At 41.6% G+C, this 20,978-nt stretch overlaps 1 protein-coding gene across 4 annotated transcripts in view; it reads right to left on the bottom strand.

Annotated features, from left to right (window-relative positions):
• Positions 1–20,978, bottom strand: part of BCAT1 (branched chain amino acid transaminase 1) — a 107,330-nt gene that overhangs the window by 54,342 nt on the left and 32,010 nt on the right. The window contains exons 1-3 of one of the 4 annotated variants that reach the window (XM_072765725.1): positions 18,811–19,033; positions 17,726–17,797; positions 7,115–7,315 (exon numbers count right to left, since the gene is read on the bottom strand). In XM_072765725.1, the coding sequence (XP_072621826.1) occupies positions 7,115–7,315; positions 17,726–17,797; positions 18,811–19,002 (465 nt within the window). In that variant the 5' untranslated portion in view covers positions 19,003–19,033. The other 3 variants (XM_072765729.1, XM_072765728.1, XM_072765727.1) reach the window with 3 other exon arrangements.

The raw sequence follows: 20,978 nt of genomic DNA, 5'->3' as shown, positions 1-20,978 counted from the left end.
ATTAGAAATTAGAAGGGAGCCATTTAAGTTTATTTAATAATGAACCATGATGTGTTAACATATTTTAATGAAAAATATCTGTATTTTCCAAAAGGATTATTGTTAAGTGCAGCAGTTTTTACTACTGCAAATCTTTAACGTGTGGCTTAATGAAAGACACTGGATTCTTATATCTGCTTTTGCATTCAATCTCTTGCGGTATATTGTTTTGAAGTCCAAAAAGAAAACTCCAATCTCACGGAGATATGCAGTTGAGAGAGGGAGAAGTATTTCTGACAGCCTTTTCAGATAACTGTGGTTTCTTCTCTGCTACCACTTCAAAAATTGACAAGTGGTCACCTGAAGGTTAGATGCAATGTGGCATTTGAAACCCTATCATTGAAGTTTCATAGTGTTAATTTAGTAAAATCCAATAGTGTATCAGAGTTCAACTGGAGAAGCAAAACAGGAGATACATATATTATTACCAGATATTATTACCAGATTATAAGAAATTGGCTAATGTGATTTATTATAAGGAACTGGCTGAGCAAGTCTGAAATCTGGAAGACAGGCCAACAGGGAGAGAAGATGACAAGCAGGCTGGGAACCGCAGGCATGAGCTGCACCTCATTCACAAGGGGCAGTCAGAAAGGGAGACACAAAGTGAAAGAAAGCTAAGTCTAACTATGTGTGGAATCTCTTACCTCACAGAAATCCTAAGGTCAGGTTCACCCAGAAAAATTATCCTTTTAAGTCAGCTGATCAGAGAGACTTCAATCATATCTACAAAATTCTACACAGCACCAAGATCGGCATTTGATTGAATACCTAGAAGAAGGTTATGTGTATTCAATAAAATGGTCATGCCTCCCTCTGTCCTCCATCAGTCACAAGAGAGTGTCTTGTAGGTGTTCTAACTAGAAGGAGACTAAAAATTCAATTCTGGGGACTGCAGTTCAGACGGCCAAATTGACACAGCAGAAGCCATCACAGTCTGTCTTGCATTTTTTTTTTAAATTTTATTTATTCATGAGAAACACAGAGAGGCAGAGACACAGAGAGAGAAGCAGGCTTCTCACAGGGAGCCCAATGCAGGACTCGATCTCAGGACACTGGGATCATGACTGAAGCCGAAGACAGAGACTCAACCTCTAAGCCACCCAGGCATCCCTGTCTTGCATTTTGAATGGGTCTTAACTCATGCATAAATTTGTAATGCCACACAATGATTATTTGGAAGACACTGGTTTAAGTTATGCAGATCTTCCAAAGGTTAATACTTTTTTTATACAACTCTGTTAATATTACCACTAACATCATCAAAAAACTCTTTAATAGTGCAAAGGCTCAAGCTTGTCGTGGCAGATACAAATTTTCCAAAATTCTAATTTTTACTTGAAAGCTAGAATTTTATCAGTGGCAACAAATATAGTCCATTGTGTTGCTTGAAGTGGCAGGCTCTCACTTCATTTGCTTTCAAGAAAAACACCTGAAAATGCCCAAGTCTGAATAACTATAGTTCGTTCTTTCCAGTAAAATGGTTCTAGGTGAAAAAAGCAGCAGATTCAGTCCACAACACACAATCACTTTTCCTTGAGATAACTGTAGTAGTACTTAAGAGTATAGAAGTGCTTTAGGCAAAGCTGCCATCTCATTACACAGATTAAAATGACATTTACTCGAGTCAAAATTTAATAAAATTAATAATTATTGCCATTTCACCAAGAACATTCTTAAGTAAAGCTGACACTCCTTATACTATAACACTTGGCCCTAAAGAATATGATAGCTAACTAGCAGAAGAAGCTGGTGTCAGAGCCTTACTGCAAACATCAACACATAGTGAAAAAGAAAAACAAGGTCTTGGTATTAACGTGAAGTGTTTTAGCCTTGCCAACCTCTCGAAAGGAGGCCTAGGGGCACGTGAACCAAACTTTGAGAACTGCTTAAAGAAACTTATAAACAAGTTCACCAGACTTCTATGTACAAGAATGTTCACAGAAAAAAAACTGCCCAAATGTCCATCAACAATAAACTGAATATATTCACATAACAGCGTACAAGGAATACATCAATGCGGTCTCTACCACTCTTAGAAGTAGGCAACTGGGGCCTCTTCCCTGAGCTCCACACTGTAGAGGGCCTCTCACCTCTGCCTTCCTCCAGCTGTGAACTTTCCTTGGGGCAAGTAGTCATCTGGACCTAGGTTCCTTTTTTAGACCAAGCTCCAAGTATCCACTTCCATAGAATTCCTGCCCAAATGGCCCTGATCCCATTTTCAGAGCCTGAATGACTCTCCTTCATCCCACTGAAAACAGGTAGTATCACTGGTGTGCCTGACCAGCAGATGGCCAAGGGTCATCTGTTTACAGATGGTGTGAGCATCCACATGTGTGTGAGGCTCCTTGTGGTACAGGATGGAGCCAGGGCAGGAAGAGAGACAGTGGGTAGACCACGGCGTCTCTGTTTGCACTTTTGTCCCAGGCCCTACAGATGTTTGTGCTCGTTCCGGATGAATAGATCTTACACAATATTGAGCTCAAACAATAGGTGCACACACACACAATACAGTTCCATGTACAAAAAGTTTCAAAAAGAGGCAAAGCTATAGTGTTAGAGATATTTATAACCTAAAAAGAAAAGCATGGGGTGCCTGGGTGGCTCAGTCAGTTAAGCATCTGTCTTCAGCTTGGGTCATGATCCCAGGGTCCCGGGATCGAGCCCTGCATCAGGCTTCCTGCTCAGCAGGGAGCCCCTCTGCCATTCCCCCTGCTTCTGCTGTCAAATAAATAAAATCTTTTTTAAAAAATTGAAAAAGAAAATCAAAGAAAGATTATCACACAAGTAGAGGCAATGGTTGCCAGTAAATACAGGATTTAGGATGTGGAAGGAACACATGAAACCTTCTGGGATGTTCAAGTGTACTATTTCTATATCTAGATGGTAGCTCTACGAGCACTCATTTGTAAGTATTCATTAAATAATAGTATATATGTTATCCATTTTTATCAAATTATGTTTTATTTGAGTATTTCAACTGGAAAATTAACTATTATCAAGTTTCATATTTTATCCAAGTTCCCTACTCATGGTTCATTTTTCACTATTTGAAATCTTCGCATCTATTAAAAAATATTTTCATAATTAATAAAAACAACATGTAGTTGCAGATTTTGAAATAAAGCATTCTAAAATCAATAGAGCTGATGAGTGGAGGAGAACAGATTTTAAGAAGACTGCTCATGGGGCAGCCCGGGTGGCTCAGCGGTTTAGCGCCGCCTTCAGCCCAGGGTGTGATCCTGGAGTCCCGGGATTAAGTCCCATGTCAGGCTCCCTGCATGGAGCCTGGTTCTCCCTCTGCCTGTGCCTCTGCCTCTCTGTGTCTCTCATGAATAAATATTTTTTAAAAAAGATTGCTCATATACTCACTTTGGGATTTAAAAAATAAATACAGTTACAACTGTTACTGAACTTAAACTCAGGTTGGCATCCAATAAAGTAGCATCCATAAGTGGGTCAGTATAAGAGAAATAGTCATAGGTTTGAAAAAGCCTGAAACATGAGCGTTTTGAATACATTTGGGAAGAAGATTTTTGTAATAAAGTATCTGCCTATTAGTGGGGGGTTAAAAGATTTTCTAAAAATTGCTGAGGGGCACCTGGGGGCCTCAATCGGTTAAACATCTGCCTTTGGCTCAGGTTGTGATCCCAGGGTCCTGGGATCGAGTCCCACATCAGGCCCCCAACTCAGCAGAGAGCCTGCTTCTCCCTCTGCCTCTGCAGCTCCCCCTGCTTGTGCTCTGTCAAATAAATAAAATTTAAAAAAAAAATTGAGGGTCATGGCTAGTTTGCTTGTCATCCAATCCTGAGCACACTGCACAGTTCCAGGGAACCAAGCAGGCACTCGACATCCCTTGAACAAGTAAGTAAATAGGAAATTGAAAGAATATGCCTCAGAAAATTCTGGGATTCATTTTCTCTGCATAAGGCAATCACACTTCCTAAATTCCTATGTCAATATCCTAATATTTTGCCCGCTAAACCTAAGAGCCCATCTGATAAAAAAGCAAATTAAATGCATTCCTCTACCTTCCCATTTATCACTGATACATATCACAAGACTATATTTCCAACAATAGTCACACAATATTTTTAGTCCTTCATGCTCATCTATAACCTTGACATTCCTTGTCAAGAAGGGGTATCTCCTTTCTTTGAACTTGAGTGGGGCTTTGTGATGGCCATGATAATAGTTATGGTAGGAGTCATGCTGTGTGATTTGGGGGTTAGGATGTTAAAAGAAGTAGAGCTTCCAACAGGGTTCAGTCTCTTGAGATACAAAGCTGAGAAGCCGAGGCACCAATTACCAAGTCTGACTACGCTGAAGCCATCATACTTGAGAGACCACATGGAGAAAGACAGCCTCTGGCAGAGCCTTGGCTTTTCAGCACCCACCCTTTTAAGTCTCCCCACCCAGGCACCAGACAAGAGTCAGGAAGTCTTTGAGCTAACTCCAACCCCAGTCACTATCTGACAGAAACTGCTGGAGAGACCCCAAGCATGAACCACTTATGCCATCCGAGTCAACCCTCAGAATCATGAAAGATAAAAAAAAAAAAAAAAAAATGATGGTGATTGTTTTAAGCTATAATCTGTTATATTGCAATTGACAACTAATGTCATACACAATCCACTTCTTCATGCGAAACACTTTTTGTATCTATATTGTAAGTGGAGACTAATATAGAAAAGCTTTCAATTTTTATTTAACAAAGGCTAATAGTAATTTAAAATTTTTTTAAACTATCCTGGGCACAAAAATCTGAATTGACAAAATTAGGCAAATTAGCATTCTCAACTCATCTAAATAGATTTCCAACAAGTTTTTCAAAAACCAAGGTCATCAAAATCATTTTTAGCTTTGGGACACCCGGGTAGCTCAGTGGTTGAGTTTCTGCCTTTGGCTCAGGTTGTCATCCTGGAGTCCTGGGATTGAGTCGTGCATCAGGCTCCCCACCCGATGAGCCTGCTTCTCCCTCTGCCTTATGTCTCTGCCTCTCTGTGTCTCTAATGAATAAATAAAATCTTTAAAAAAATCATTTTTAGCTTCAAAAATCACATTAATCCTTTCTCATGTACTTGCCATAAGCTACCAGTTCTCAAAGTGTGGTCCCTGGAACAGCAGCATTAACATGCCCTGGAAATTCAGTGGAAATCAGAAGCTCTGAGGATAGGACATGTGCTAAGCTTGAGACCACTGCCCTAAAATTTGCCATATTTCCTTTCTCAAAATTTTTAAGATTTATTCATGAGAGACACACAGAGAGAGAGAAAGGCAGAGACACAGGCAGAGAGAGAAGCAGGCTCCATGCAGGAAGCCCAATGTGGGACTCGATCCCGAGACTCCAGGATCTGGCCCTGGGCTGAAGGCAGCAGCGTTAAACTGCTGAGCCACCCAGGCTGCCCCTCAAATTTTTAAGTGCTTCCTTTATTTCATTTTAGTGTACCCTATGACACAGGCAAGGATGGCTACTACTGAGGCGTGAAGCAAATAATCAAAGAACTCATCCAAGTAGATAGAACTGGGAATGGAAACTAAAGACTCAACGTCCAGTGAATACACGTGGGCACTGAATAGGTTTCCAAATTCTTCAAAAGGTTTTTCCTTTAAAATGGTGGCTGGTGTGATTATTAGATCTTTAGCCTGGGGAAGAGAAATCAGCACCATTAAAGGAAAGTTACTGAACATCTACCGGCTGGATGATAGAGGGTGAAAATACAAAATTTAGGTCACCAGCCACAGAAAAGTGAAATCATTTGATTTTTAAATGGTGGCACTAACTCAGAAATTTAACATCTGTGAGCCAAACGATCACGTCGGCATTCAAAATTTGGCTTGTTGACTGTACACTGCCTAATAAATATATAATTTGGAAGAATTATACTTTATAATTTTAAACAAATTAATTGGACAGGACTCCTCATAATTTTAGTGTATATGTTTAAGAGTGATGTCACAGGGGTAGGAGGACCTCCCTTAATACTGCATAATCTTGGCCAAGAAACTTCACTCTTCTGAACCTGCTTTTACAGATGATAAGGCTGCTTTAAGGGTTAACAGTCATAGCTAACAACTGGGTTCTCATTATGCACCCGGCATGGCCATATATGCTTACACAAATTACCTTATCCTTATAATAGCACTATGAGGTAAGTATTACCACTACCTCAATTTTATAGGTAAAGAAATTGGAAGCATAAAGTGATTTTAAATAAGCTTCCCAAGTCAGAGAGCACCTTATGGAGTAACAGAGACTGAATCTGAGCCAGAAAGTCTGACTATAGAACCTGACTACTTAAAGAGGTTTTCTCACTTAAATTAAATGAAATGACCCATATGAGGTGCAGGGTACATTGCCAGAATTTAATAAACACAGGTAATTTTATTGTTATTGTTATGAATATCTACTATTTTTATTTTTACTCGCTTAAAAGGTAGACCACTGCTTATTTCCAATTTCCAATATCCTGGGAAAAATGTCCAACACATTAAAAATGAGTAAAATAGAATGTGGGTCAAGGGAATGAGGAGTATACAGAGGATCTAACTGTGTATCCTGACAAGGACTAGAGAAAGCATTCTCTACATATTTAGTATTTTATGCTTATGATTATTCCATTCATGCCTGAAGGATGACATTTAATTACATATCTCAACATGTATACCTACAAGTTAATGCTGGTCATAAAAATATGAAGTAAGCATTAACATTTAACTATAATACTGTACTCAATGGCACCTTCTCAGTCATTAGAAAATCTGAGAAATGACTTAGTAAAATATTAACAGTACTGAATTTTTGATTGCTAATGTTCTTACGTACTGTCCTCACATTTGCTGTAAATGATTATTTTATTGACACTATGGAAAGTTCAAGATTATCTGAAAGATTAGTTTGCAAGACTTACCTTCAATCCAACGGTCTGTGGAGAAAGTTTTAAAGACATTTATGATTTCCTCAAGTAAATGTGATAAAGCCCATACTACTCCAAAGCTATTTTAGTGGGAAGAGCTACTTCATACTCACAGTGAAGATCTAGTACATCACCATCATTGATTCTCATGTACTTACTTCCACAGCATAGTGGAGAGCTGATGAGCCAGGGTGCAATGACAGGTTTTGAAGAGGCTTGATACATGGTTTATCCCATCCAAACTCTGAGGACCACTCCACTGTCAGCATGTGATCCGTGAAAACAGTTCCAAAAACCAGAGCATTGGGGTCTGGTTTTTCCTTTAAAATGGTGGCTGGTGTGATTATTAGATCTTTAGCCTGGGGAAGAGAAATCAGCACCATTAAAGGAAAGTTACTGAACATCTACCGGCTGGATGATAGAGGGTGAAAATACAAAATTTAGGTCACCAGCCACAGAAAAGTGAAATCATTTGATTTTTAAATGGTGGCACTAACTCAGAAATTTAACATCTGTGAGCCAAACGATCACGTCGGCATTCAAAATTTGGCTTGTTGACTGCACACTGCCTAATAAATATCAGAACCAAATTCAGTGATATTTAGAAAGAGGGACAAAATAGCAGATGGAGTAAAATGATGGAAAAAAGAGCATGCCTTCTTCACTCTCACCACAGGACTCATTTTGAGCACTCAGGCAAGAGGTAAAGGATGTCTTCTAGAACAAAGACAGCAACATTTAAATGATATGTTAAACTAAAAGTCATTAAGAACTGAATCTCTTGGGGATCCCTGGATGGCTCAGCGGTTTAGCGCCTGCCTTCTGCCCAGGGTGTGTCCTGGAGTCCTGGGATCAAGTCCCACATCAGGCTACCTGTATGGAGCCTACTTCTCTCTCTGCCTATGTCTCTGCCTCTCTCTCTCTCTCTGTGTCTCTCATGAATAAATAAATAAAATCTTAAAAAAAAAAAAAAAAAAGAACTGAATCTCTTGGCGATGGTTGTACTCCAACTCCCTCAAAGAATTCTTGGCATAAGCCTTCAAAACCCCCTGGGTGCATTACAGAAGGAGCAGAATGAAACAAATGTTTTCCTCTTTGAAAACAGAGAAGTAGAGAATGAACACCAAGACATAAATCCTCTATTCTGTGTTGAGGAAACAGTGAACAAAGGACCTCTTATTGAAAGAAAGATAAATAAGAATAATAGGAAACAACTTCACACAGCAGCATTATACCAACTCTCCACATAGCCAGCTTGCCCATTACAAATGGCCAAACACATATACACCCGAATCGCAGTACCATCACTAACTTCACAACAGCTGTAGACTGCTGACAAAACCACAAGGGATGCTCTTTGATGGGTTAAAAGACAGTATTAACCAGGGACAGGTTTGACTTATTAACCTTGACTTGTAAGGAAAAACTCCACTCTATATACAAAAGTACTCATCCCCATCCCCCACCCCCCAAATCAAGGACAGAAGTTCCCTTTAGATCATCAGTTCTTATCCTTATATTTGAAATGATGCAGGGGCAACTGGATGTCTCAGTTGGTTAAGCATCTGACTCTTGCTTTGGGCCTGCGTCGTGATCTCAAGGTCATGAGATCAAGCCTTGTGTCAGCTCCATGCTGGGCTCCACGCTTCACTCCACACTGGGCATGGAGCTTGCTTAAGAGTCCCTCTGCCCCACCTCATCATTGTGCACACATGCTCTCAAAAAAAGAAAAAAACAATTGCTTCTGATTAATTCACCACCTTACACATTCCTTAGTCATTTGATATATTATGAATGATAATCAGTTTTATTTTTAGAATAATATTCATGCTGAATGTATTCTAAAACACCTAGAAAGCTCACATTACAGGGAAGCCTAAGGCACTAAAGACAAATTACTGTAATTTTCAAGTTTAGTAATGCTACTTTGGAATATGCCAATAAAATGCCAAATTGGGAGGGGAGGGGGAGGACTTTCTTCTACCAGTACATAACCCAAGTAAGTAAATTAACTCAAAACCCTTTACTAACTGCAAGAAAATGAATTTAAAGGGATACGCTCCAGCTCAGTTACTTTGTTCCTTGAATCCATTTCTCTCCCTTTATCCTCTAGACCAGGTTAGAGGATACGATGTTGGGCAAATTTCACCTGCAGGCTTCTGGCGTGTTTTTACAAAATAAAAGTTTAATTGGAACACAGTCACACTGTTCTTTTTCCATTAATGACGGCATAGTCCACCAATAACAACAGAAACCTTACGGCCCTCACGCCTAAACTATTATCTGACCCATTAAAAAGTTTGCCAGTCCCTCTAGACTATTTAGACAAGAACTCTGAGTAGATATTCCAGTTAAGTCTCTGACCCTAGCACAGTGCCTCACACATGCAATACAAGTTATCTAAAATATCAAAAATATTTTGCTGATCTCAGATGTACGTCCCCATCCCTGTCAGATTCATCCACAGAAGACGGCCCGAATTTAAAGTGAGTAAAATTGCAACATAAATTTTTCATTACATGGTTTCACAGTGTTGGTGCACAATAAAGCACTTGTGATTTTGCTTTAAGTCTTTTTTTAGCAGCTTTTCTTAGTCCTGGGCTAAAACAAAAAAACCTGTAACACAAATAATGCAAATCTTCACCTATTAAGACTACTAATAAAAGTTTCTCAATAACAGGGAAGGACAGTAAGACCCAAAACGAAGATAAGAGTACGTAAAAAAAAAAAAAAAAAAAAAAAAAAAAAAGTACGTAAAAATGGAGAAGTGAGAGCGTGAGCAGATGTTTTTCTCTACCTGAATTCAGGGTACATCTTCAATACTGCAAGGGCAACAGACCTTAGCCTTTCCCCCCCAGTGACAGAACCAATACTTGGTTCTTCAAAAGTAAAATAAAGATCACCTTCCCAGGTATTTCTCTCAGTAGCTAACCAATTCTCCTATGAGCTAATCAACAAGAAATCAACTACACGTGATCCTTATACCATTCAGGAATTCGAAACTCTCCAATCAATAACTGCACCTGCCATGAAACAAATAGGCAATGGAATATATACTTTATATCAGTAACAATCTACATAATATTTTAAAACGAGATTATGGGGGTGCCTGGGTGGCTCAATTGGTTAAGCGTCTGCCTTTGTCTCAGGTCATGATCTCAGGGTCCTGGGATGTACTCCTGCATCAGGCTCCCCGCTCGGTAGAGAGTCTGCTTCTCCCTCCACCTCTGCCCCTGCTGGCGTGCATGTTCTGTCTCAAAATACATAAAATCTTTAAAAACTAACAACAAAAAACGAGACTATGGCCTCATATTAAATTACTGTAGGGTGATTCTTTATTTTTCCTTTCCCTGCTCCTCTTTCTCCCTCATCTGCTTTATTATTCTCAGTATTTTGCCCTTTTGTTCACTGAATAAACACTAATCGCACCAGCACAATGGCTCAGGCACTGCACTTAGCGAGCACAAAAGACACCAAGATGCCTATGGCTCAGCCCCCATCCTTCTCAGGCAAGCTCACCGTCAGCCATGGACAGGCAGTAGCCACTGTGAGCAAGTATTATCATTCAACCTCATACCTGTTGAGCTACTATGTCCTTACTGCTATAGGCCCAAAGGACTCTCAGGGAATAAAACAAGTAAAGTCTTGTTCTCTCAGGACAGGGAAAACAATATAAAGAAATAAGTCGATAAATAGAGGTCAGGAAATGCTTAGTGCTATGAAGAAAATATAAGCTGCTTAAAAGGATGGAGTGAGGGGAAAAAGCTTATTTTTAGTGGAAGGGTTGGGAATGACCTTCCTGATGAGGTGTCCTTTGAGCCAAGACTTGAATGAAGAAAGAAGGTAGGCCATGGAGCTATCTAGAGGCAAAGTATTTGAAGCAGAAGAAGCAAGAGCACAGGTCCTGTGAAGAGAAGAGACTTGGCATGTTCAAGGAATAGGAAAGGTTCAGTGTGGCAGGAATTCAGGAAATGTGGGGGAAATGGAGTGACAAAAAAGGTCACAGAGGCACTGTGGCTGCTGGAATAGGGGAAAGGGATGGGCCAGGAGAACTAGGTACTTCATGGTATACATTCCAATGTATATCAACATTCTAATTCTCCAGGGGTTCTGGCTCAGTGCAATTAAGAGTTTACCATCTGCACCTGGGTGATTCAGTCGGTTGAATGTCTGACTCTGGATTTTGGCTCAGGTCCTGATCTCAGGGTCCTGGGATCAAGCCCCACATTGGGTTCCAAGGGGAGTCTTGCTTGAGGATGCTCTCTCTCCCTCTCCCTCTGCTTCTCCCCACTCTTGGACCCACTCTGTTTCATAAATAAGTGAATCTTTGAAGAAAAAAAAGACTATCCCTCATCTTCCTTATTTCTCCAGGAATCCTTACCATGGACGTTCTTAGCAATTAAAATAACTCAGTTGACCTCTTTACTCTGGGCAATTAGAAGTAGCCATCTGGGATAATACTAGATACATGGCTACCATGCTGTAATTTCCTAATTTCTAAGAAGTATTAAGGAGCAAAGCAGAAAGGGAGAAAATGATAGTTTGATGGTGGTAAAATATAAGAACCTGGGTAACACCGAGCTTTTTCCTTGAACCTTTACATTTCCTCCTCTCATCAGGGGTCTTCAGACCTGGCTATGCATTGGATTCAACTGTAAGGCTTTTTAAAAACACTAAATCACATTCCATTCCAGAACTGAACCAGAATCTTAGAAGGATAGGGCAGGGGAGAGGTTGGTTGGTTGTTCAAACATACCCAAGTGATTCTAACCATGCACTCAGGCTCGGAACCATACCATGCTATCTCCCTTAAAGATCTCAGCAACCTGAAGAGCAATGGTTCTTAACATTGGCTGCTGAATTGGTTCACCTGGGAAGTTTTGGTGGTTTCTTTTGTTGTTAGATTGGGGTTTTTTAGGAAATAACCACTTCCCAAGCCATAACCACAATGCACAAAAACTCAGGAAAAAAAGAAAGAAATTCAGGAGTGGGACTTCACATCAATTTTCAGAGAAGGCTCTCCAGGAGACGCCAAAGTACTGGAAGGGCTGAGAACCACTTAAGAAATTCAAGTCTCATTTGTGAATTCTCTAAAAAGCCATACAATTTTTCATACTCACAAGACCTTGGTTACTGCAAACTTCATGTATCTAAAATGGAGCATATATTTCCTTCGAAACTTGGTCCCTTTTTTTAAGATTTATTTATTCATAAATAAATAAAGAGAGACAGAGAGACTGAGACAGATACACAGGCAGAGGGAGAAGCAGGCTCCATGCAGGGAGCCCAATGTGGGACTCGATCCCGGGTCTCCAGGATCAGGCCCTGGGCTGAAGGCGGTGCTAAACCGTTGAGCCACCCAGGCTGCCAGGTCCCTATTTCTGATATATTATGTTCTACTTCTCTATTTAATCCTTAACTCATCTAATAAGAGGAATGTGTGTTTATTATCTTAAAATTCTACTGTAAAGGGAAGAAAAACGAAAAGTAGAAAATTCCCAACTTTCAAAAAATAAGTAAATAAATAACATTCCTAACTAGCATCCTGGCCACCCACTTCCCAGACATGACCTCCGTTAACAAACTCATTGTGTTTTTTCCTATATTTTCTTTACATCTTCATTACTTTCAAGATAATTTATCATTCTTGGGGTGCCTGGGTGGCTCAGTGGGTTAATTCAGCTCAGGTTGTTATCCCAGGGTCCTGGGATCAAGTCCTGTGGGGAAACTGCTTCTCCCTCTCCCCTGCATACCTCCCTTCCCCCACTGGCTCGTGCTTTCTCCTGCTGTATTTTTCTCTCAAAGAAATATTTTCTAAAAAAAGATAATTTATCATTCTCAACAGCATTCTCCAAGCCCTGCTTCCCTATCAAATCAAGACATGCGTACTTTCAATAATCTCTTTTAAGAATTCTGATTTCTCAATTTCTACTACCCATTCAATAGCAAATATCCTATATCTGTTACTTATACTCTCTGAACATAATCACATGCTCCTGGATTTTTTTTTTAAAGATTTTATTTATTTATTCATGAGAGACACAGACAGAGAAGCAGAGACACAGGCAGAGGGAGAAGCAGGCTCCATACAGGGAGCCTGATGTGGTAGTTGATCCTGGGACCCCGGATCACGTCCAGGGCTGCAGGCGGTGCTAAAGCTGAGCCGCCCAGGCGTCCCTCCTGGATCTTCAAAGTCCATGAGAAGCTAAATGGCTATACATAAGTCCAAATACTTCAGATGCAAAATCAAGTATCCCAAGTATGGCACTAACTTGTCTTTTCAAGTCTTTCTCTCACTAATGAGCTGCATTAGCCTTTTATCACTTAATGTACTCAGCTGCAAGTAAGTCAAACTCAAATAGGAGTTGACTTTCTCACATACATCTGGAGGAGCCAGGCCTGGCCATACCCCTACAATCTCAAAGCCCTGTGATTTTTCTCAGCCTTCTCCTTAGGGTCAAAAGAAGGCTCATTATAGCTATAGCTTTTGGCTTTAATGATTTCATCAAGGTCCAAAGATACGGGAGGAAAAGGATAACAGCAGACAAATCTATTCAGTCTAATCAGAAAGGCAAAATTTTCCCAGGAATTTCTGTATGCCTTATTGGGTCAGAAATGTGTCACAGTGATCTGTCCAGCTGCAAGGGAGGCTGGCAGGACAGAACCTGATAACAAGGAACATGGGTGGGGCTGTATTTGGGGTCCACGCTGACCTGGTACCTAAACACTGACCAGCCTTTAAGCATTCTTGTCTACATGCCTCTGTTTAACAAGGAAGGACTAAAACTTGGCCACAGATGCCTACCCATCCTCACCTCTTTTTCCCCCCATCATTTCCTCCACCTATAACACTGGACATGTGGTGCAACCAGTTTATCCAAACTTCCTTTCTTCCTCCAGCAGGAAGTGTAGAAACTGTAGCACCCCATCTGGCCCAGCAGTCTGGCGGTATCCTCAGCTTTTCAAAAGGCCTAGCAGTTGCTCATACAACCCTTCTATATAGACATCCTAACCACCGAAGTGTTTGGTTTGGCTCTAGAAAATCTTATAATGAATTTGAACGGTTGGAAAAATGAGTCATTTCTTTGGGTTATGTTGGACTCCCACTTAGCACAGTAACTATTATACACATCAAGTATGTGCTAGTAATTCTTTTCTAAATTTCGTTAAACATGGATTGACCTCATGGGTTTGGATATGTCAAAATAAGAGACTGCTATATACTTCTTATAAAAATCATTTGTACTTGCTGTGTTTCATAAAAGACCCTTTTGTTATTACAAATCTTTAAAGAACCAACTTTAAGAATGATAATGGACCAGTATGTAATTTTTACTTTTCTAAACTTTCTCCTTAAAATAGCTCTAGGACCACCCACAGTGATCCACTGACCCAATGAAATCAAGTTAGTTAATGGCAAAGACACAGAATATGGTGTTTTTATGCTGGACTTGGTGCTCTTGTAATTATAACTTGGTACTACTAGTTAAGTTTCTAGAAATTGAATACAAATGATTAAATTACCAGGTATTAGTTCTATTTTAGTAAGCTACTACATCCCTTTGTAAGATGTGATTTATTAATGATATGAATAGCAACCCTCTTTTTAATTTGTAATTAAGGACTGCCTTACATGCAGATTTTCAAAGTAATACACAACTGAGTGCCTTCAGAATTTCATCAAGAAGTCTAATTTCCTCTCTCAAAAAAAAAAAAAAAAAATGCTGTAATTCTAGAAACTAAAACAGCTTTGACCTGAGCTCCAAGAGAAACAAAGAATATTAAAACAATTAGGACACTGAATAAAAATTCTTTAAAAGCAATATTAGCTACAGGTTTGTGACTGACTTTAAGTAGATGTGAAATCTAGTTCTAAGGGGAAAAAAAAATCTTTGGCATAAAAGAAATTTTGCAAACAATTTTTATCAGTGTTTAGAAACCTTTTTCCACATTTCCTTTCCAAAGATGGATAAAAATAACAATATTTGTAAAATGATACTTTCTCCTGCATAATTAATCTGTCTCTTTCCGATACTTCATGTTCTCTGATGACTTCAAAGTCAGGATGTTTCAGGCCATATGTTCATGGAAGAATTTGGAAGGCCATATGACTGGATTGTGAAATGACAAGAAACATTGACAAAAACAATGCATATTAAAAACAAGAACTTCGGGCTGCCGGAGTGGCTCTGCGGTTTAGCGCTACCTTCAGCCCATGGTGTGATCCTGGAGACCCGGGATCGAGCCCCACATCAGGCTCCCTGCATGGAGCCTCTTTCTCCCTCTGCCTGTGTCTCTGCCTCTCTCTCTCTCTCTGTGTCTCTCATGAATAAATAAATAAAATCTTTAAAAAACAACTTCCTAACTCAAAATCCATGCTTGGGTAACCATCTGCTCTGAAATGGGGAAGCCCAGAGCCCGCTAATGCAACCTGGCTGCACCTGAGGGCCCTATTAGCCAGCATTCAGGCCCTGTCTCTTGCTCACCCTTCAATATAGTATCTGTACTTCTCTGCATTGGACACAACACTTAAACATTTAAAAGCTATCTCTGCATTACAAGGCTATCAGAAAACACATGACTTTGTTCTATAATAAGTATTTTTCTTATTCTATTTGGAAAGTTAGGTTCTAAGCTCATTATCTTTTAGAGACACTCATTTAGAATCTTAATAGAGAGGTGCCTGGGTGGCTCAGTTGAGCAACTGAGGATTCTTGGTTTCAGCTCAGGTTGTGATCTCAAGGTCCTGGGATAGAGCGCTGTGAGGGACTCTGTTCAATGGGGGGATTGGGGGGGGAAAGACACCTATTTGTGGATTCTTTCCCTCTGCCCTTTGCCTAGCTTGTCTCTCAAATAAATCAATCTATCTTAAATAAAATAGAAAAGTAGGAAGAGGAGAATTAGAGATTTGGAGTGTCACATTCTGTCGAGATCTATAAAGCAGGAGAAAGTGGAAGAAACAGACAACTGATCTCTTTGAAACAAAGGCAGCTCTGGAGTCCACAGAAAGATTCTGTAGGATTCCCAAGTAGTAAGTCATCTCATTTCTGGGTTTTGTGGGGAAACTGCATCCTCATTTAAGATAACTGCATTAAAATGGAGGGGATGCAATATGAAAAATACCCATGAGAAACCCAAAAAGCAGCTTAAAAATACAAAAGGAGTAAATTAAAAAAATAACTTTGTCAAAAGCAAATATAGTCCCATAAAATCCATCATTTCCCCCCCCCATATCAATTTCATTTTTCATTTGCCTCATTACATATGCACGGTAAATGCAACCACCATGACAACTCATGTTTCAATATGTAAATATAAGCATACAATGTCAGTACACTTCCCCTTTAACTAAAATCTAATACACAGGAATCTAAATTCAACAGATTAAAATAATTAATTCATGATATAAATAAAGATTTATTTATTTGAGAGAGGGGAGAGAGCACACAAGGGGCAGAAGGAGAAACTCCAGCAGACTCCTCGCTGAGCTCTAGCCCAACACAAGGCTCGATCCCATGATCCTGAGATCATGACCTGAGCTAAAACCAAGAGTCATCAGCCACTCAACCAACCGAGATGCCCAGGCAACTCTACATTATAAATTAATTTTAACTTTATAAATTTTCTATGTATAAAAATATAAAGACCTTTTGGGAAAAAATTGGATTTGTCTATATACCCTTTGAGGAATATACCTACTATATAAAATAACCCTGAGAGATTATCAAATAGTCCATTGTATCTCATTCTTTCTAGAATCTATCTCTCAATATCTAAGTCCACAGAATGTATTAGAACTTAGTCTTCACAGGCTAGCAGAGTAGATTAGATCAGCTATAAGGCTATAGGGGATATTATCTTTAAAGGACCAGGAATATTATGGACAAATAAAACTCACAAACTTATTCTAGGAAGGAAATTACTATATTCTAATCTATTTCTTTTTTTTTATTTTATTTTAACCTGAGATGGGAGACTGTATCTTGAATTTATCCTCAGATTTCCAATGCCTAGCACAGTAGGAGTGTGGGAAATTGATGAGTCAAGTTTGCACTCCCTCTCTGAACCCTGCCAGGATGTGAGATCATTAGGACACTCTGTGCTATGGATGACAATTGACAGTGACTGAAATAGGCAGGAGAGGAGAGGGGGACATAAAGAGAAGCAAAACCCTGCACGGTTGTGGGGGGGGGGGGGGTACCATGGGGTGGAGATGATGCTTCATAGAGAAAATAATACACCTTATATTTGTACTTGTATGATTTTCAAAGTGCTTTTTACAAGATTCTCATTTGCTCTTCATTAGTAGCCTGGGAAGTTATGAGATTATGTAACATACAAACATATGAGATTATCTAACATTATTCAGAGAGAAAATAAGGAAACACAACACTACTGTAAAATGTTAGGTGTTGCTTTAAGGAGAAACATTACAAGCATAACTTTTTCCACTAGTGAATGGTTATACTTATTTATACAATCAGATAAACCTCCAAGTGAATATTTACAAATTAATTGTTTTCCAAGAAAAAGTTATAATTCATGAAATAAGCAACTAACTGCCAGGTAATTTTAGATATGAAGATATTACTGCTCCCCAAACGACCCCCACAAGAGTGGAATTTAAAAATGCATGTCAGAAAAAAAAATGCATGTCAGCATATCTAAATTACTGTATAACCAATGCAGTGAAAATTGCCCAAATGCCAACAAGAAACAGATTCACCCAGCTGACTGTTGCTTCACTTAACCTCTGGCAAATCACCTACCTTGAAAGTCCCCACCATCTCTTTGGATCCGGCTTCTCCAGTACATTCTGGGGAGCATCCGTTATTGCAGTCCTTAAAAAGAATTAAGCTCATTGAGTAAAACCAGGTGGGGAACTGAGGCCTGGGGTAATCAGTCATCACTCACCATCACACTGCGTCCTCCGCTCAGGTACCCAAGCAAACAGGAAAAGGAGGATCAACCCACCAAGCACCGGCCCCAAAGGAGGGCGCCCGGGGAGCGCTGTCCTTCACTTTCCACCCTTCCGGAGGACGCAGCTGTTTTCATCCTCCACCGCTGGCTTAGGGCAGCCTGGTTAAATTCCAGGGTCGCCCTACAGAGCCAGGGCTCACCAGCAAGGAACAAGACGGTGATTGTCCCCCTTCCATCCGAGCAAATAGTCTAGACTGGGGGTTTTAAGTCATTTATAGAAAAATCTCCTGGGCGCGCTCAGCCTCGTGGTCTTGTCAATCAGCGGCGCACAATAGGAAGACTGGAGAAGGGATGGGGACGAGAATGAACCATTTTTTTCCCCCAAGGGCAGGGTCCTGCAATGCAGGCGCACCCACACCAAACCTCGCAGGTTAAGGACCAAACCTCAGGGAACTGGGGAGTAATTTACAAGATACTTAAGGACACAATGGAAGTGGGGCGAATTGGAAAAAGCTGCAGACCTAAAAAAAATAAAGAAAGAAAGAAACCTAATCTGCTAAATAGCTACGTGTGGGAGGGAAAAAGGAGGTGCGGGGGGGGGGGGGGCGCGGAATCCAAGGAGGCACAAGGTTGCGGTCAAAATATCCGGGGATGGCGAAGGCCCCCAGGATGCGGCTGTCAGGTCTCGCAGCCCAGAAACTCCGCGTCCCCCTCCTCCCCCAAAGCGGCTTCCATGGCGACCCTCGCGCTCCCGCCGGCGGCCTGCCCGGCAAGGGCCTCCCCGAAGCGGAGTTCGCGGGCTGGAGGCGCAGATGTGGGTCAGGGCTGGGGAGAAAGGAGACGCCTGGGCGGAGGCGGTGCAGGAGGCGGCGGGCTTCGGGAGGCCCCAGGTGCAACCCGCCACCCCCTTCCGCGAGCGCCCGGGGCCGGGTACCTGGCGAGCGAGGGCCGCGGCGGCGCGCGTCGGGCGGGCCATGGGCAGGGTCCGGGAGCGCGGGGCTGCGGGCGGCGGCGAGGGCAGGTGGCGCGGCCAGGCCCCGGCGCGCGCGCTGCTCGGTGCGCACTGCCACCGCCGGGGGCCCCGCGCCAGGGCCGAGCGCAGGGAGCCGCTCAGCCCCTCCAGCATTCCTGGAGGAGGAGCCTCGCAGCGCCGGGTCCTTCTGGCTCGAGAGTGGCGGGAACCCAAGCCCTCGTCCCTGCCACCCGGTCCCGGGCTGGGGCACGAGAGCGCGCGCCCCACGCGAGCGCCCTTCCAGATGCAGGCACCTCGGGAGCATCCTTTATGCCAAACAACCGCTGGAAACGCCACTGGGCTGGGCCGAGGCGAAGGCAATCTTGGGGAAATGGATTTACGCTAGGGCAGAGCTGCCTTTGGACAAAACCGCGTTTGCAGCCCAGGATGGTTAGCTGTGCACTGGCTCCCATCGCACCCCCTCTCCCCCCAACGTGAAGACTGCTGAGGAAGAACGTGAATCTGGGTCTTAGACTTAAGATTTTATTCATTTATTCATGAGAGACACACAGAGAGGCAGAGGGAGAAGCAGGCTCCATGCAGGGAGCCCAACGCGGGACTCGATCCCGGGGCTCCAGGATCAGGCCCTGGGCTGAAGGCGGCGCTAAACCGCTGCCCGGGGTTTTAGGTTTCTTTGTGCTACTTACTCAAGCCGTATTTGTGGCAGAGTGTTGTGGTGTTTTGTTTGTTTGGTTGGTTTTGTTTTTTTATGATAGAGAGACACAGGCAGAGGGAGAAGCAGGCTCCATGCACCGGGAGCCCGATGTGGGATTCGATCCCGGGTCTCCAGGATCACACCCTGGGCCAAAGGCAGGCGCCAAACCGCTGTGGCAGTGTTGCAGGGCTACCAGGCTCACATCTCTTAAGATTTCTTTCCGCCCAAACACCTCGATGCTACTTACACTCAACCCACCCATTAAGTGTTTTCAGGCAAAATAGACTATAAAGAGCTCCCAATCGAACTTAGCTTTCTGATGTAAGCCCATGAAACCAATTATTCAGAGAGCTGATAAAAAGACCTTTGAAAGGGAAAACGAAGCTACTGCCTCTTCTGCTGTGTTCTCCCAGGGTAACGTCAGACTAAGTTATGAGCTCTTCTGGGCTTTTAAATTAATAGGAAGTGGTGACGGGCTGATTTGTTCTTGGAAAGGGGGAGAGCCGTTTATTCTGGGTAAGAGCGGTTCAATCTGGTCTGGTTTTAGAATTGATTTCATGCAGCCTCAAAGACAATATAGCTCTAATCTTACCAACTCAGAGAACAACATTCATTTCTCCTTTCCTCTCTTCCCTTCAAAGCCTCTTATGCTTGGGTGGAGTGGGAAGCTCTGAAGACCATATGGCCCAGGCAGGTCACAGGAAACCTAGAAACCAGAGACCCTTTGGAGAAATTTAAAATCAAATTTAAAAAAGAAAAAAAAAAAAAAAAAGAACAGACCAAGTAAACTCTAGAGCTGCCATTTTCCAATCTTGTCCCCAGGCCTAAAAATAAGAAATCCTTAGTTGAGTTATTAACAATTTATTTGCACTCAAATGCTTTAACTGACTACACCAGACATGTATTAAAAGCCTGTTATTGTTTTAAAGGAAGACATTACACAGCTCCAACTTTCTTGCTGTTCCATTTTTAAAGATTTTATTTATTTTAGAGAGAAGCACACTCCCCGCTGAGCACAACATCAGATGTGGGGCTGTATCTCACAACCCCCAGATCACCACCTGAGCCAAAACCAGGAGTTGGATCCTTAATTGACCGAGCCACCCAGGTGCCCTAAATTTTATTGCTATTTTAAGCGTCACTTGTAAATCCTCGCTTTTCAGTCAAGAATGTATATATAATACAAGAATGAGGTTATTAAAGAATTCCCACAGTGCCACCCATACCTTTCATCTCTTCAGAGCCAAACTTTGTGCAAGTGCCATCTGTATTAACTGCTTCTAGTTCTTCCCACTTCAGGTGGCTACAATTTGACTTCTGGCCAATTATTCCACCTGAACAAGGTCGCTAATAGCCTTCATTTTGCTCAACCCAATGATTTTGCTTCCTGTGCATTCTCATGGCTGAACCTATATGGTGATGGCTCCCAAATATA

Source organism: Vulpes vulpes, chromosome 8 (genome assembly GCF_048418805.1).
Source record: "Vulpes vulpes isolate BD-2025 chromosome 8, VulVul3, whole genome shotgun sequence".
Classification (NCBI taxonomy): domain Eukaryota; kingdom Metazoa; phylum Chordata; class Mammalia; order Carnivora; family Canidae; genus Vulpes; species Vulpes vulpes.
The sequence above is the reverse complement of the archived record's forward strand: the minus strand, read 5'-3'. Positions and strand labels throughout refer to the sequence as shown.